Here is an 18,486-nt window from a genome sequence, read left to right on the forward strand (position 1 = left end):
CAGAGTGGAGGAGAGACGGAGTACAGAAAGTGCACACAGCATTAAATACATGATGAGTAGGCTAATGAGGAAACATGTGCAACTGCTTTAAACACTCATTTCTTGACTGTTTGAATTACATAAAGCAAATCCACACCTTTTTCTCAATTGTTTTTTAGCCAAAATCGAAACATCTTGTATTTTTCTTAGCCTGGCATGTTAACGGAGTGTGTCTCAGCAGCAAGTCATTTGCACTCTGATCTCTTTTAGACGCATGGATCGGACACAGACCTACAAGATAAGGCCTTACCTAATAACGTTCCTCATCAAGAGAAAGAAAGCATCCTTGGAAGAGGTGCAGAAGTTCTTTCCATATATTGCTATCTGTTGTGAGAGAAAAGTAGCCAGCTCAACTAACAACTGAACTGCTAACAGATACTTAAAATAATCCATGTCGATGTCTCGTAACTCACCATAATGTATGCGTTTCTGTTTATAAACCTGATGAAATGTTCCAGGCACCAGAAGCAGCATTTGAGGCAGCAAAGCACAAATCGAGCGCATGCATTTTGAGAACCTGGAAAAATGATCAATTATCAACATCCCATTGGAAATAAATTGTGTAAAGATTAGGGTTAGTTAGTGTTAGTGTTTTTTAAGAGTTACAGCTTACCTTTCAGTTTGTGATCCAGGTACTCCAGAACAATTCGGAACATCTGAACCACAGAGAGGATCAGAGAACCGAAGGCAAGAGAACCTGTATGGTAACTGACACGAGAAACCAAATGGTGTATTAGACATTTTAACTTTGCGTTAGATTCTTTGTGGATTCAATAGATGCTTGTACTGAAAAATCCTTTCTTTTGATCCTGTCGTTTTTTGGACTTTTATTCATACCAGTCGTTTAAGAGTAAAGAAATATGTGTACAGCATTGGACAGCTTAACTTTGACATGGACAATAGTGGTATGTTACAGCTCCCTACCGTATGGCTCGGCTGAAAGAGGAGTAGAGGGGGCATGCAGGGATGTCGTTTGGCTTCTTCAGGGCCCAGTAGTAGGACGCGAAGGCCCCGGCCAGGGCACACTGGCCCAGCGCCATGGTAAAGTTGACCAGCCAGAGGAACACGAACAGGTTACACACATGGAGGACTAGGATGTAGCGATGGTACACACTTTCTCCACCGTAGAAGGCAAACATGCACTGTGACCCGGGGCACACTTTGGTAATATTGGTTTGACTGAATGTCTGAAAGAAAGCAACAGATTTGATCTCGAGGTGCAGTCAGATAAGAGTAATGTGACCTAATATTTGTTTAAGTACTTTTACACTTAATTCATAACAAGCTAAACTACTCAAAGAGAAACACTGGTGTGACTTTTAAGCATCAGTGACTAATATGAACTCTATTTCCATCAGCCTTAGAGATTGATTTTAAAAAGTCACGCTCAGCTATTAGATTTTACTTGTAGGCAATAAGAAGAAGCTATAACACATGCTTTGATTGATTACAGTTTCATTTCACAGTGCGAGAAGTGGCATGTGGAACTAACCTTTGGACTGCATGTGAGGTTGGCATACATGCATTTATCGTCAGTAGGTGCGACCTTGTAGACTGCATTGCCAGATGATGCTAAGAAGCTGAGGTCAAACTAGTTAAGGGCAACACAAAGAGACATTTCCTCCACACAGCAATCCCTGAAAACAAACTCTGTTTGGTTTTAATATATTTATATATATTATATATATATATTTATATATACATTTTAATATTTATTCATAATTCATATTGAAAGTTCAAAGAGAAATTGAAAGTCCAAAGGGAAAACAAAGCGAGATCAAATTAAAAATATTATTATTATTTTTTTTCCATTTGGCTTTGGCTTTTGAATTTAATATTTGGCTTTTGAATTTCAATTTATCATTGGCTTTTAATTTTCATTTGGCTTTCATTTGGCTGAAAATTAAAATCCAATGTTAAATTGAAATTCAAAAGCCAAATGAAAATTAAAATCCAATGTTAAATTGAAATTCAAAAGCCAAATATTAAATGAAAATTAAAAGCCAATGATAAATTGAAATTCAAAAGCCAAATATTAAATTCAAAAGCCAACGCCAAATGAAAAAAAAAAAATAATAATATTTTTAATTTGATCTCGCTTTGTTTTCCCTTTGGACTTTCAATTTCTCTTTGGACTTTCAATTTGAATTATGAATACATATTTCCTCCATACTTACACAGAGTCCTCTTGTTCATCCAGGCATTACAAGCCTAGGTCTATGCTAAACTATTTACTGAGACACACCAACACACACTTGTTCCCATTTTGCTCTTGCTTTAAAAAAAAAAAAACATAAAAGCACCAAGTCAAAGAAGCCCTAGCAATTTTCTACAACTACATCAACTACAACAGTGCATGGTCTGTTTACTAGCAGATTTTTCTTTATGACCGTGCGGATAATCCTAATGAACTTGATGTAGTGTTTCAACTACTGCAGACTGGATGAACGCAGCAGAATTCTTTGAATGAAACAGTTCATCGATGAACCAGCAGTTTGAAGGATACACTGCTGTGACGACCCAGTAAGCGATGCAAATGGCCAGAAGGAGAAAGGTGATGATCGGGTACAAGAGAGTGGACATGATGTAGCTGATGGCCCTAAAAACAAGAAAGACATATTTTTTTGAATTGTGTGTGTGTGTGTGTGTGTGTGTGTGTGTGTGTGTGTGTATATATACAGTACAGGCCAAAAGTTTGGACACACCTTCTCATTCAATGTGTTTCTTTATTTTCATGACTATTTACATTGTCGATTCTCACTGAAGGCATCAAAACTATGAATGAACACATATGGAATTATGTACTTAACAAAAAAGTGTGAAATAACTGAAAACATGTCTTATATTTTAGATTCCTCAAAGAAGCCACCCTTTGCTTTTTTTGATAACTCTGCAAACCCTTGGTGTTCTCTCAATGAGCTTCATGAGGTAGTCACCTGAAATGGTTTTCACTTCACAGGTGTGCTTTGTCAGGGTTAATTAGTGGAAGTTTTTCCCTTATTAATAAAAAAGCAAAGGGTGGCTACTTTGAAGAATCTAAAATATAAGACATGTTTTCAATTATTTCACACATTTTTGTTAAGTACATAATTTCATATGTGTTCATTCATAGTTTTGATGCCTTTAGAGAGAATCTACAATGTAAATAGTCATGAAAATAAAAAGGAAACGCATTGAATTAGAAGGTGTGTCCAAACTTTTGGCCTGTACTGTATATAATAAAATAAAAAACACTATTTCATTTTCAAGTAATCAACCGAGCTTTTATCCATACCTGCTTCCCTCCTTCAGTAATGCAATAGCGATGCGCAGCCTTGTCCTCAGAAATATCAGTATAACCACAATGACGGCCTCAATCACAGAAAGACAGATCACTACAAAACAATGTGTTTTATTATTAGTCAATGCACATACAACAAAAATGTTTTTCAGTTTTAGTTAGTGAAAAAAAACAAAACAATTTAAAATCACTGTGCTAGCATTCTCTCCAGAAGGTTTCATTTTTAAAACCTCAAGTCTACAGGGATGGAAAATTGTTGTTTATATGATGCGGTTGAGCAAAACTCAGTGGGGCGAGCATTGCACTGTGGCTATAAGGGTTTGGGTTCACATAATAAAATCTAAAGTGTGAGGTAAATGTATGATAGTGGATGACAACATACTGAAGATAAGCCACGTCTGTCTGAGCTGAAGGAAAATACTCAAGTCTGTGTGGAAGCCGATATCAGAGATGGTGACATTAGCGCCTGGCTTCCCGCTCAGAGAGCTGTACTCCCAGTAGCAGTGCCAGATACCTGGGATACCCAGAGACACAGAGAGACAGAATAAAAGCCAGGGAAGGATGCAACAAGGTAAGACAAATCCAAATCTGCCACGGTTTGCCATGACAACAGAACTGCTCACGGCAAGACAGGTGAGAAAGTCAAATGTAAAAGACGTGGGCAACATCTCCAACATGTGTACCAGCAGCCACTGGCAATGGGAGGTTAACCGTCTATGGGGAATACTCACCGTAGCCGATCGCAGCGATCACACTCAAGACAATGAGCCACAGGAAAACGCCGGCAGTGTAGCGCAGCAGCAAGATAAAGACCAGACTGACCGCCATGGTTATAACCAGACCACTGCAACAACACAAACATGTGCATACTGGGAACTGACAGGTATTTGACAGGTAAATAAAGGAATCTGGAGTTTAAGAATTCCTTCAGTAAGATGTTTTGAAAATAGGAATGTATCAGGTGCTATTTAGATCTCCTACTGTTCACTGATGGCTCAGATAAGTTTCTCTACCCACAGAAGCACATAATCAATAAAGAGAAGTGAATACATGAAAATCACCAAAAGCCACAGCATATTCTTACATGAGGATCCAGTTCCAGGAATTTGCATAATCCTCAAAGATCTTCATGCCAACTTCTTTGGCATTCAGCAGATTGGCGATACCTCTGTGATGGGAGTAACAAGGTGAGATTGGAAGGAGTGGGAAAGAGACGAGGTGACAAAAAAGGGATTTAATAAGGATACGGAGAGGGACTGTGACAGATTTGTGTTACTGCGTCTAATAACTTAATTACTAGGGTTTCTCAAAAACATCTTGACACTTTATTTATCTATAATGCCCCTACTATGGAACAAAGATGAATACAGTTTCAAAATGCTTTTGATATTCTCAGGTTTGAGACCTACTTATTGGGTTATGAGGGTCTTAAGAAACTATTCTAAGTTTCATATCCAGGAGCCACAAAACAGCATTAGTGTTACTGAAGCGCTATGGAGCAATAGTACCTTCAGTATGGCGGTAAATGGTATAGCAGCGTGTTACTGGATGTGATACAAGGAGCACCTAGTGGAATAGCACATATTAATGGATGTGTCAGATCAATAACCCATTGGTTTCTGTTCACAGTACAGGTCAAGTTCTTGATAACCAAAAAAAAAATAAAAATAAAGAAGTGCTTCAATGCTAAAATACTGTTTTAGTTGTCACCTGGACTTTAAAATTTTAAAAAAAAATGACTCTATATATCTTAAAAGACAAAATCTCAACCAAAGACAAATGATTCAGCATAAAACCAAACATATGTTTTTGCCTAATTCTATTAGCGTATTTAAAGAAATCACAAACAGGGAAATCACAAACACACTCTAGTGTTGAGTCCCCACAGGGAAAATATAACTACAAGACTTGTAGCAATGTCAGAACATGACTACTGCAAAGTTTGACTGCATACACACTGCCCTATGACTCGCATACATCTCTAAAGTACAGACAGAGGAGGGAAAGAGGACAAGCTAACATTGCCAAGGGATAAACAGAGCACTGAAAGCTGTTCTGAAACCAACCATATAATGAAAAGTTCTACATCAGCTCCCTAAAAAGGTCACCGCAACCCTGTCTAAAGACAATATTTTGGATCATATCCAGCCCTGTTATGCAAACCTGCATTCATATCTAGAGCAAGGGAGCAAACCTAATGACCACCAGGGGGACCCCACATCACTCTCTGTTATTTGACACCCAAAGCAGTAGATGACTGGATGTTTTGAGGTAGATATATGCCACAAACAATTGTATTAATCTGTCCTAATCCCTGTCCACTTTTGCAGGTGGAGGGACACCGGAACAGATTGTTCATGATGAAGAGGGAGGGTTAGTCTACACAAAGCTACTGGATACAGCGGAGGCAAAGTTTAAAAGCTGAAATAAATCATTTTGGAGACCTTTCCACTCCTTGCTGCATGGCAGTTACTTTGCTACAAAAAGAAAAGCATTAAAGCACATCATCTTTCAGGGTCATTCCAACAAAAATTGATCACAGCAAACACAGAATCATGTACTGTATGTTTATAATATCAGCTCACTGGTTTAAATACATGATTCCTCTGCTTATCCGGAGTTTAAAAGCTATCTCAGCCCATTAACATGTTGCTAGCATAGATTTAGAAAAGCAGCTGCTGGAAGCTTGTAGGTACCCCTGAAGTTCTACTCTTGAACTTGCGGGTAAGTTGCATTTTCATGCAATAAACATGCAAATGACTTTGAATGTGGTTGGACACATTCCTGGGCATCAGTGATGTCAGTGACATGCCCACTTGTCCTACCCTGAAATATCTGTCCAGAGCTCTCTGGGTGCAGAGCTGGCAGCCCTATTGACAGTACAACAGTTTTAAAACACTTTATTATACAGGGTAAATAACTTATGCTTATTCTTTTACTACAGCAAGAATTCCAATGCTCAATCTAATGTACGTGACTTTTCTATTTACCATAACTTAACTGGTTGAACAACAAGGTTAAAGATTCACGTTGCAGGGAAGCAGAACTTACTTGGCAGCATCTTTTAGGTCATTGACACTTCTCCGTTTGTTGTTACCGTCTTTGAAGATGGTCTGATTGGCTACAGTTAACACTCCATTTCTTGTAATGAAATCAGGGAAGCACCGCTGAAGGACTGAAACACATTTAAAAAAAGATTTTTTTTTTTTGTTTTTAGTGGCTTGGCAAACAAATATTGTGTGTTACTGTGTTCACAGTTACTCAAATTGACTCACAAGGCCTGCTTGGCACGATTATAGATGGGCAGTCTTCATCCCGTATGACTTCTTCAACTGACTGAAAGGGAAATAAAGGAGACGATGATTCAACAATTGAAAACAAGAGATTTATCTTAGCATTTATTATAGTTAGAGACGGAGTGGAGGGCCTTTTCTGATCTTTCCGTTGTTTATCTAAATCTGTCCTCCTTCATAGTTCTATTCATTTTTTTTTTAACAATATACATAGATTATGCACACAACAACATTCCCACCCCACATCAAACATACCCAACCCCCCTGCTGTCACTCAAGAATGAGACTCTGGTTGATATATGAATGTGCAACATAGTATACAAAAATATCACAGCGTACACAATGCAAAGGCAGAGCGCAAGGCACTTAGTATTGCACAGTGAAGATGAAATGTGAAAAGTTGTTAAGGCCAAATAGGCGGTGAAACAGAGGCAGTATGTCCGGTCCCGGAATGTCAGGAGTCACATCCAGGTTTGTGTTAAGGGTCAGACATGATCATTTGACAATTTATTCCTGCACCAGTGTGGAGGGTTTATCGAAAAAAGTCACAAAAAGATCTCCACACTTTGATACATTTCTTTTCAGAACCACACACACATTTTTTCAAGCTTCAGATTAGACAACACATCCCTTATCCAGCGGGAGACTGAGGGCGGCGCCGCATCCTTCCACTTTAAAAGTATCAGGTGGCGTGCAAGAAGGGTAGTAAAGGCAACTGCTGTATGGCCCCCCAGCAGGTAACTGTATCCCCTCAGGAACAATTCCAAACAGTGATAGAAGAGGGTCTGGATCAATTGGGACTGCTAGGACTGTAGAGCGAGAGAGCCTCGAAAATACCCCTCCTATAACCCTCAATGTTGGGGCAGAGCCAGAACATAAGAGTCAGCGTCGCATCCGCAGACTTACATCTGTCACATATACGATGATTCACCATGACGTCACAACAATAATAGACGTTGTTCCGGGTGGCAAAAGCCGAAGCGTTCCTATGGCAACGGTAGTAAATTGCTTGGAAGGGAGACCTACCATCTGGATAAATTTACTTTTTTCTGAAGGAAATCGATAAAACCCTACACCTTGTGCTGTATATCTGGCGGTGCAACCCCAAACACAACACGTTTCGTCATCGTTTCAACTTTTATCAACATTTGTAACAATGTAACGGTTTACAGTAGCTGGATCTCTTCAGTTGGTCCGTAGAAGCTGCTTGCGTTCTGCCACCCGGAAGTATCTTGGTGCCTATTGTTTACAAACATTCTGAAATGCCGTATAGGGTCGACTTGTGTATATATATCTTAGCTAGTTTGGCTTTGGAAAGATGCACTCGATGGACCACTCTAAATTGAATCAGTGTAGATGAGTGAACTCTTCCCAATATCTTAGCCCAGGTCTCCTCATTGATTGTTGCTTGAAGCTCCTGTTCCCACGCAATTTTGATTTTAGACAAGGAAAGGCTGTCCAATCTAGAGATTAGTCCTAGAATAGATGAAATTGACATGATGGCATCAATAATTACCTAAATCTGTCCTGTAGGTTTCTGTATTAATGTAAAATATTGTGTGCCTGGCAGCCCATTTATAAATTGTCTTATGGACAACTGATTTTAACTCGCACTTAACAATAAGTCAGTTGACTTAAGTTCTTACTCATGAAAACACTATATTACAAAACATTCACAGTTTAATCTTGTGAACAAAATTATCATCATCAGTCACATGTATAACATCAGTATGTTTCTGAAAAGTTTTTCCTATTTTCAGAATAAAAACAATCTCATAGATCCTACTTAAGCAATGTTTAATTTTCAGTGATTGTAGCGTTGGAATTATTAATATTATTCCTGAAGATCAAAGAAGTCAGATGAGACAATGTTGGATTGAATAGTGTCTGATGTAACACTGTCATACATGGAATGATGTGGGAAGAGAAATAAATTAATTCTGTTCAAACAGTATGACTGAGCTGTTAGGTGCTCCCACACACCACCTCACTTTCTGGTTCTCACACCCCATCGGGCCTCCGTCACTGTGATGTGCATCAGTGGCAGCTAGCTCACTTCCGGCAGTCTCTCAAAAACACATTCAAATGAGCTCTTCATTATAACCAAAAGTGATGAAATCTGAAAATTGTTTATTAATAAGGGAAAAAATTCCACTAATTAAACCTGACAAAGCACACCTGTGAAGTGAAAACCATTTCAGGTGACTACCTCATGAAGCTCATTGAGAGAACACCAAGGGTTTGCAGAGTTATCAAAAAAAGCAAAGGGTGGCTACTTTGAAGAATCTAAAATATAAGACATGTTTTCAGTTATTTTACACTTTTTTGTTAAGTACATAATTCCATATGTGTTCATTCATAGTTTTGATGCCTTCAGTGAGAATCTACAATGTAAATAGTCATGAAAATAAAGAAACACATTGAATGAGAAGGTGTGTCCAAACTTTTGGCCTGTACGGTACACTGTGTGTGTGTGTGTGTGTGTGTGTGTGTGTGTGTGTGTGTGTGTGTGTGTGTGTGTGTGTGTGTGTGTGTGTGTGTGTGTGTGTGTGTGTGTGTGTGTATATACAGTGAGGAAAATAAGTATTTGAACACCCTTCTATTTTGCAAGTTCTCCCATTTGGAAATCACGGAGAGGTCTGAAATTGTCATCGTAGGTGCATGTCCACCTAATCTAAAAAAAAAAAAAAATCCAGAAATCACAATGTATGATTTTTTAACTATTTATTTGTATGATACAGCTGCAAATAAGTATTTGAACACCTGAGAAAATCAATGTTAATATTTGGTACAGTAGCCTTTGTTTGCAAGTACAGAGGTCAAACGTTTCCTGTAGTTTTTCACCAGGTTTGCACATACTGCAGGAGGGATTTTGGCCCACTCCTCCACACAGATCTTCTCTAGATCAGTCAGGTTTCTGGCCTGTCGCTGAGAAACACGGAGTTTGAGCTCCCTCCAAAGATTCTCTATTGGGTTTAGGTCTGGAGACTGGCTAGGCCATGCCAGAACCTTGATATGCTTCTTACAGAGCCACTCCTTGGTTATCCTGGCTGTGTGCTTCGGGTCATTGTCATGTTGGAAGACCCAGCCTCAACCCATCTTCAATGCTCTAACTGAGGGAAGGAGGTTGTTCCCCAAAATCTCGCAATACATGCCCCGGTCATCCTCTCCTTAATACAGTGCAGTCGCCCTGTCCCATGTGCAGAAAAACACCCCCAAAAGCATGATGCTACCACCCCCATGCTTCACAGTAGGGATGGTGTTCTTGGGATGGTACTAATCATTCTTCTTCCTCCAAACACAGTTAGTGGAATTATGACCAAAAAGTTCTATTTTGGTCTCATCTGACCACATGACTTTCTCCCATGATTCCTCTGGATCATCCAAAAGGTCATTGGCAAACTTAAGAAGTGCCTTGACATGTGCTGGTTTAAGCAGGGGAACCTTCCGTGCCATGCATGATTTCAAACCATGACGTCTTAGTGCATTACCAACAGTAACCTTGGAAACGGTGGTCCCAGCTCTTTTCAGGTCATTGACCAGCTCCTCCTGTGTAGTTCTGGGCTGATTTCTCACCTTTCTTAGGATCATTGAGACCCCACGAGGTGAGATCTTGCATGGAGCCCCAGTCCGAGGGAGATTGACAGTCATGTTTAGCTTCTTCCATTTTCTAATGATTGCTCCAACAGTGGACCTTTTTTTCACCAAGCTGCTTGGCAATTTCCCCGTAGCCCTTTCCAGCCTTGTGGAGGTGTACAATTTTGTCTCTAGTGTCTTTGGACTAGGGCTGGGCGATATATCGATATAAAAAATATATCGATATATTTTTAAATGAGATATGGAATTAGACCATATCGCATATATCGATATAGTTCAAATGTGATCCTTGCTCCCATAGATATATACACAGATGTCGCCTTGAGGTTCTAAACATACGTCAAAACCGCCGCCATCTTGGAACAGGGGTCCGAAGCATTCAGATCAACGCTAAAGATGCCGGACTTTTGTACTGCTTAATTATGTTCGATAGAGGAAATGAAAAGAACAAACAGCAATGAATAACATTTAACAGGTGACAATGTGTTTTATGATTATGTATGCCGCCCGACCAGCAATCTGAGCTCCGCGGCAGCGGGAGGCGGAGAGCTCCGTGGCGGCCGCAGCGTCTCTTCCCCGGAAAACACAGCTTTGCCTCGCTGCTGCGCTGGGTCCCCGCTGATCCAAATCGGACCAGCCAAAGACAGAGTGGTGATCGGTAGGATCTTACACGTAGTCCAGGACGACCTGTATGTCGATATCGGCGGAAAGTTCCACTAAGTTTGCGGCGGCAGGCGGACGGAGAGAAGCTACAGCGGGCAGCAGAGACCGTCTGCAGCTGCAGGATCTGGAGCTCAGTGCCCGTTAAAATGACATGTAACGCATAAATACATACAGAAATAAATAGTGGAGGAATGAGCCTGGACATTTCAGTCTGTTTTAAACTTCACCTTGAAGCAGAAACTCTTAGTTCAGAAGGGTGAAGTTTCCGTTTGAACTCAGATCTGTGAACCGATAATAATAAATATTCTTTGTATTAACACATTAATTAGTTTCTTTGTTTTGTAGTCGATAGTTCATCTTTTAGTTTACTTAAGTGGAAGCAGTATCAAGTGGAAGAATGGGACTATAAACCTAGGCTTACAGGCATGAGGCATTACATTTTGAACAAAGTAGATTATATTAATATCAAAAGCTTAATTGACCTTTGGAACGAATCTCAAATATGGAGCTTTGATTTCAAAAAAGGTACTCCTGTTATACAGTATTTAGGTTTACATTTTATTGTTATTTGAACAGCTGAGCATTTAATCATGAACCAGGTGAAGAAACCGGTTTATTATTTATTTGATTTTGCAACTGTTTCTATGAAACTACATGTGACATGTCATATTTGATTTTGGCTTTGACTGAACATTTGCTCTCACTTTGCGGAAAAAATATCGGGATATATATCGTATATCGATATTCAGCCAAAATATATCGGGATATGACTTTTGGTCCATATCGCCCAGCCCTACTTTGGACAGCTCTTTGGTCTTGGCCATGTTAGTAGTTGGATTCTTACTGATTGTATGGGGTGGACAGGTGTCTTTATGCAGCTAACAACCTCAAACAGGTGCATCTAATTTAGAATAATAAATGGAGTGGAGGTGGACATTTTAAAGGCAGACTAACAGGTCTTTGAGGGTTCAGAATTCAAGCTGATAGACAGGTGTTCAAATACTTATTTGCAGCTGTATCATACAAATAAATAGTTAAAAAATCATATATTGTGATTTCTGGATTTTTTTGTTTTAGATTATGTCTCTCACAGTGGACATGCACCTACGATGACAATTTCAGACACCTCCATGATTGCAAAATAGCACTAACTATATATATATATATATATATATATATATATATATATATATATATATATATATATATATATATATACACACACACACACACACACACACACACACACATATATATATATATATATATATATATACACACACACATATATATATATATACATACACACACATATACATACACACACACAGTATGTCATACCTGACCTTGTCTTAAAACAATAGTGAGTAAGCACTGCATCCAGAAGAGGCATGGGGTTCAATAAATATATTTTCATCTAGTCTGCAAAAAAAGACATAACAGACCACTAACCACGGTCTCTCACCTTACTGCTAATCTTGAAGCCCGGCTTGCAGAATTGCTTGTAATACTCCCAGTTATTGGTACCCCAGGCATCCAGGAGAGTTGAGAATCTGTCAGGGCACTTGGAGACACAGAGCTGGAGGAGGCACAACACATCCTCTTAATGAAAAGGCCCATCAATCTTGCATAATCAAGCGTGGAGGAGAAGCTTGGAGAGGAACACAAAACAGAGCAAAAATGTGCTGCTAGAAAAAGGGCTGCATTCAGTCTTTTACCTGGGTTGTAGGGCACTGGAGATTAATCAAAACTGCAGGATTGGCACATTTCAACATGTTGAAGTAGAATAATATGGCTTTGTTTCTGTGGAGACAAATGATGAAGATAAAGAAAGGAGTATTATTAGAAGGATTCAAAAGACTGAGAAACCAGTGCATTACTGCAATGTTTCATTAGCAAGCATTTAAGCACACACCCAGAGAGAGAGAGAGAGAGAGAGAGAGAGAGAGAGAGAGAGAGAGAGAGAGAGAGAGAGAGAGAGAGAGAGAGAGAGAGAGAGAGAGAGAGAGAGCGCGCCATACAGGAAAGCCTGCCATAATTAGTCACAAACCATAACCATGTATTGTGGTCAAATCCTTTTGTGTTTGTAACGATAACAATGGAAAGCTGACAATTTGGGGAACATAATTATTCTAGAGTACAATAATTTAAGATATTTTTCCACTCACGCATTGGGGGTGTCCTTGTGGCCACAGAACTGACCGTGGCTGTCGGTTGGATAGATCACCTTCCTGGGGTCGCCATGAATCCAGGCTGAAAACACAGCACAACAGCTATTAGTTTGAACTGCATGGATTTTAACATGCGTAACCATACCAGATACATACTCCTGAAACTGGCAGTGTTACGGTCTTGTTCGACCTACTGGAGGTACACAAGGCCACTGGCCAATACATCATCTTCCTTTACAGAGCTTACGCTGTTTTGATGTACCTGAGAAAATGATCAGCTACCTAAAGACATGCATTGCATTCTTATTTAAGTACAGCTGGATCAAACAGGGTCCTATATGAATCAATAGGAATCAAATCCTCAAATCTATGAGCGAATCAGGCCAAGACCATGTGTGTCTCTCTGTGTACTTAAGGACAAAAAAATAAGCAACACAATTAACAAGACAACAACGGAAATGTATTTGGAGGAATGCATGCATGCATGCTAATTAAGAAGAAACATCTACATTGATAAAATAAAAATGAAAAAAAAAAAAAATCAATCCAGTTTAATTTGTTTTCTTCTGTGTCTCTAGATAGGAGTAGCAGTAACCCTGAAATTCAATTTTCTATAAGCCCTATTTCAACAAATGGTGGCGTATTCCTTTTAGGTCTTTTACCTTAACAGTCAATGAAGGACTGTGCTGAACACGAGGCATTGCAACAAAGACAGTCTACAAGTTTTGACACACCAGGGATGAAAAATAAATATTAAATTATACATAAAGAACACAGAGTTCGTCAGCTGATTGGAGACATTACAGTGTGCATTTGAAGTCCCATCCATTGTCACGGCTTATGCTCTTTTTAAATGATTGGAAAACAGTAAATCCTTCAAGTGTCCAGATTTAGACGTGACACCGCTGACAACTAGCTGGCAAGAGACGGCATTTTGTTGACAGCATCGGGATTTTATTTTCCCCTAATTTGTGATGTATATCATACGTGTGTGAAAGGAGGAGGAAAGAAATGTGCAGTCAGGTGTGCTGGATGAAACAGGATATGCTTTTTGTATGAGAAAAGAGAAAGTGGCAGAGCGGAAAAAAATTAGAGAAAAAAATAAAAGTAAAAAGAGAGAAAGGAGGGAAAATTAAGTGGGAAAAAGGAAAACTTGAGGCAAGACAGAAAGAAAAAGAAGAGCTAATGGGGAGAATCACAAAACTGCAGACAAAGTGAACTTTGTTACACCCGAGGCAGTCTGCAGGAAATTCTGCCGGATGCATGCATTTTCCATTTCCTTCCGCTTTCTTTGTGTTGGAATTTAAAAGTCGGTGGATTCATGAGGACTATTGTTGACTGCTCCTCAGATCTCTGCATGGTAAATCGAGACAGCTAGCTAGACTATCTGTCCAATCTGTGTTTTCTCTCGCACAACTATTGTGCAGCGGAGTTGTGCAGAGTTTAGCACCGCCCATGACGATTCTGATTGGTTTAAAGAAATGCCATTAAACCAGAGCATGTTTTCCTACCATCCCCAAATGCTAGGTGGAGTAGCCAGACTTTGGAGGAGGGTCTGGCAAAGCGAGACTACACTCAAGGGAACTAAACGGCTTCAAGAAAATTTGAATGAAATGAGAGCCAGAAGGAATCACAGGTCACCCAGTCAAAAAACACTCGACAGGGACATCAAAACAGTTTCACTAACACGATCAGCTCAAGTCAAGAATAAGCCAGAGTGAGCTGCATGTTGTGTTGAAACTCCCACTTATCAAAAGGCTAGCCCATTCTCTGGGGAAGCTGCATATTTCAACTCCCCCGCAATTCTAACTATCAGACATTTTGTTGAATAGCCCACCATGAAATCATGAGTAAGTCAAAAAACAAAACAAAAACCCATCTTATTTTATCGTGCAGTGTTTGTGCATCCTGTGGAGAAGAGCAAGTCCCATTTTGTTTGTGGTAAATTAACATTGTCAAATTATTGTCACAGGAAGACATTTTTCACTCCCCAGCCAGACCAGAACATATCACATCACATCGTGTTTGTGGGTGTAGTAGTGGTGTGTGATTATGAAAAATCAACAGCAACAATGTGTCAAACTCACCCACGGTACCCAGAGCGATGTAGCCGAGAATGACAATGATGAAGATAACACAGCAAACCACATCAGTGCAGCTCCTGGGGGGGTCACGGGAAAGATTACAAGAGAAAATTAAGGTGATTAATGAATGGATGGTTGTTGAATGCCTTTGTCCACATAAGTATCATGAGAAAAATACACGTACTAATGAGTCCACAGGAGGAATTGCCTCATCTCAAGGAGGAAAAATAAAAAAAAAAAATAAATAAAATGTATTGTATGTTTAACCATTTCGTTATGACAGAGCTGTTGCATGGCAAGGGAGTTTGAGCTTTATATGTATGTGCAGCACTTGCTACCAGGTATAACAAGGTGTTATCTGTATACTGCGTTTTCAGAAAGACTTTAGTGGAGGTCTTCTGACTTTCTAATGAGACTCTGAATCCCAACCAGTTAACTGTCCCACAGGCACAGAGACAGCTATTTGAAGATTGCCCTTCTCTTCACAGTTTCCTCAGTCTGCTCGTTTAAAGCAGCGTATCAGAGTCTCCCTTTCTCCTTCTTCACTGTCTCACTGTCTCTGTCCCACAAAAAGCTTTCTTCTACTCCTTTCCACTCTGAGAGAAGCTGTCAGTCAGTCCAGCCCCTTCTTAGACCTCTTTCAATTCTATTCAGACTATGAGCCCAGCCTTGAATAAAGCCAAGTTTAATCCACTGTGCCGAGTAGTACCATGCAAGGGACATATGTTAGACTCCTTCTAACACCATACGGTATACACAAACTGACTTGAGAACCTCATTTCCTCCAGCTTTCTACCCTTCTCCTCTTTCATCCAGAAGAGCGAAGCCAATGTCAAAAGGAGGCCTGAGCTCAGAGATGTGACAGTGTTTCCTCTGTGTAGTTCTTTGAAGAGTGGATTGTCCTTGTTTTGTATGCAGCATGGTTACATGGTTCTACACAGGGTGCTCTTCAGCCTCTAAATACAATTTCATGATTAAGTAGCAGACAGTGAAGACAGACTAGAGCACTGATGCGCACAGAGGATATCAGCTGAGAATCAACCCATACAAAGAGGGATAAAATAGCTTAAATAGACACTAACAAATTCACATTAGGATGCAAACAAGAAACAAACAGAACTAGTTAAACTGTATGCTCAGTGTAGCCTCTCAGATTTAGGGTCAGCTGTGTAATTTAGGCTTGCATCGCAAATTATCCCAGACTGCTTGAGAGTGCAGCTGCAATTAAGAGCTACTTTTTATGGTCCTGCATTAATAACTGCAGTAACGCTTGCAATCTATGTTAACAGGCTGCTCTGGTAGATTGGTTTGTTGAACTTGGCAATATAGAGGATTGGAATGTTTTCGGTCCCAGCGGAGCTGCTAATCCTCCTCATTTCTCATTTCAGAACAAGATGAGTCCATTATCGCCGTTCTTATCGGAATTACAGTAGGACTGTAGATACCTGCAAATTGAAAATGTGATATCTCCACTCTGACCATCTGCTCTGTATCTTCAGGCAAACATGCCAACATCAGCCGAAACATCCAATAAATGACACTGAATGACAAAAGACTAAAAGAGCAGTTGGTTGCCGTATGAAATAAGGCTTAGAGACTTGGTGTTTGTTTTTTCTGATAGCACAGCAATTATTTTTGGGAGATAATAGAGAAACAAAGGCAGCTAAAGTGGGCACAGCTCTGCTTGGCGAAGACAGCCATAGTCTCACACTGACAGTGAATAGGAGTATAAAGACAACCTGCCACGCTACAAGAAAAGCTGTTGCAGATATTGTGCATATTATTAACAAACAGAGACGAGGGAGTACCATTTCATTTCATTCAAAAAAGAAAAAAGGAGAAATAGCTGTCAGGGTTGCCATGGCAATGGTTGCATTCCTCGTCTTTGAATCCATCTCCATCCTTTAACTGGAAGATAAGTTAGCTATCACTCGGCAACACATCCTAGATGATTAAGGAGAAGATCTGAGGGGTGGAGGTCTAAAGCTGACCTTGCCTCTACTCCACCGTAATGTGCTACTGTAGATCCGTCTTCTTCCCAACTTGCTCATATTAGACACGACTGCATTATTAAGACAAAGTGCACACACAGCACCGCAGTGCTAATACAAAGTCACCTTTGAAGCATGCAAAGGTGCGTGTTGAAGGGAAGCTGACAAAGAGAGGGGAGTGAAAACCATTCTGCTTTGTTCTTTTATCTCAGAAAAGCAGGCCACATCCAAAATATAGTCAAACCGCAAATCTCTTCGGCCCCCAACCTGGCCTCTTTAGATGTCACTAACACATACTTTCACAGGGTCCAAAGCATTGCCCTGCCGGTGTACTGCACCGTGGCAGGCAGAGCTGCTTTGAAAGAAAACAAAAGCAAAAATCTGTACTGGAAGCTCTGTCAGTGCAATAAGAAACATTTGTGTCGGTGTTGTATTTGCAGGGCTGATATTCGGAGGGAGCCAAGGTGACAGAGATGGCAGCAGTGCCACAGAATACCATGGGTGCCATTGTGGTGTGAATCTGCCAGCCGGTCCCTGTTTTGCAACAGACATTAACAGGAAGGGATATTTGGAGGGTGAGATTTGTCACAAGAGCCAAGGCGGGACATTGGTTCAAGTGCGCAGCTTTCTGACAAACATGAGGCTCCTTTAGGTAAGTTGTCAAACATGCTGTGACGGCAGCAGCAACTGATTTGTGGTTATTACGTTTGTCTGCAAGTGCAGATTTAACAGGACACTATAAAAAGCATTACTACTTTACAATACACTTGGGCAGTTGTGAGTTCATATTTTTGACACAGATTATAACCGTGTATTATTACATTGTTTATAGCTGGAGCCAGTTTGAATTAACACTACACCGTGTCCACTTCTGTATGTCCTTTACAGGAGTGCTCAATAACCACAGTTACTTCATTTAGGCACCGAGCTTGCTTGAAAACAAGACGACCACAGAGTCGGTTCACTCCCAGTTCTCATTAAGGAAAGCCTTTGAGCCACAGAAACATCAAAGTATCCGTGGTGCCTTCACCCAGCTGTAGCAGTGAAATGGGCTGGAGAGGGTGGGATAAAGAGACACAGGAGGTCTGAAACATGCCTTCACAGCAGCCTGCCAAACGGATATTATATAACATAAAATAGATAAGAGCATACATTACATCAGAATATTACTAAATCATCAAAAGAAGCCTGTGGTGATGCCCTTGAGGGGTTTTTGCTTTATTGCGAAATTTGGCTTTCATTCTGCTGAAGAAATTAGGTAGTCTCAAAATGTAGACTTCAAATTTTAAAAATACCATACTGTATATTACATTTCTGAAAAATGCTCAACCTAAAGTTTATAGTTCTGTATTTCTAAATGAGGATCGT

The 18,486-nt window shown here is 40.0% G+C and overlaps 1 protein-coding gene across 5 annotated transcripts in view; it reads right to left on the reverse strand.

Annotated features, from left to right (window-relative positions):
- Positions 1-18,486, reverse strand: part of slc44a5b (solute carrier family 44 member 5b) — a 44,695-nt gene that overhangs the window by 4,161 nt on the left and 22,048 nt on the right. For all 5 annotated transcript variants that reach the window (XR_003693403.1, XR_003693404.1, XR_003693401.1 and 2 more), the window contains 16 exons: positions 15,131-15,204; positions 13,041-13,125; positions 12,591-12,675; positions 12,338-12,451; positions 6,595-6,655; positions 6,371-6,494; positions 4,404-4,487; positions 4,051-4,163; positions 3,702-3,833; positions 3,314-3,413; positions 2,546-2,638; positions 1,532-1,619; positions 964-1,226; positions 653-747; positions 453-556; positions 290-363 (listed from right to left, as the gene is read on the reverse strand). Coding sequence is in view for 1 of the 5 variants with exons in the window: in XM_028588026.1 (XP_028443827.1) it covers positions 290-363; positions 453-556; positions 653-747; positions 964-1,226; positions 1,532-1,619; positions 2,546-2,638; positions 3,314-3,413; positions 3,702-3,833; positions 4,051-4,163; positions 4,404-4,487; positions 6,371-6,494; positions 6,595-6,655; positions 12,338-12,451; positions 12,591-12,675; positions 13,041-13,125; positions 15,131-15,204 (1,689 nt within the window). In the remaining 4 variants the exon portion in view is untranslated. The remainder of the gene's footprint in view (positions 1-289; positions 364-452; positions 557-652; positions 748-963; positions 1,227-1,531; positions 1,620-2,545; positions 2,639-3,313; positions 3,414-3,701; positions 3,834-4,050; positions 4,164-4,403; positions 4,488-6,370; positions 6,495-6,594; positions 6,656-12,337; positions 12,452-12,590; positions 12,676-13,040; positions 13,126-15,130; positions 15,205-18,486) is intronic.

Source organism: Perca flavescens, chromosome 9 (assembly GCF_004354835.1).
Source record: "Perca flavescens isolate YP-PL-M2 chromosome 9, PFLA_1.0, whole genome shotgun sequence".
Lineage (NCBI taxonomy): Eukaryota > Metazoa > Chordata > Actinopteri > Perciformes > Percidae > Perca > Perca flavescens.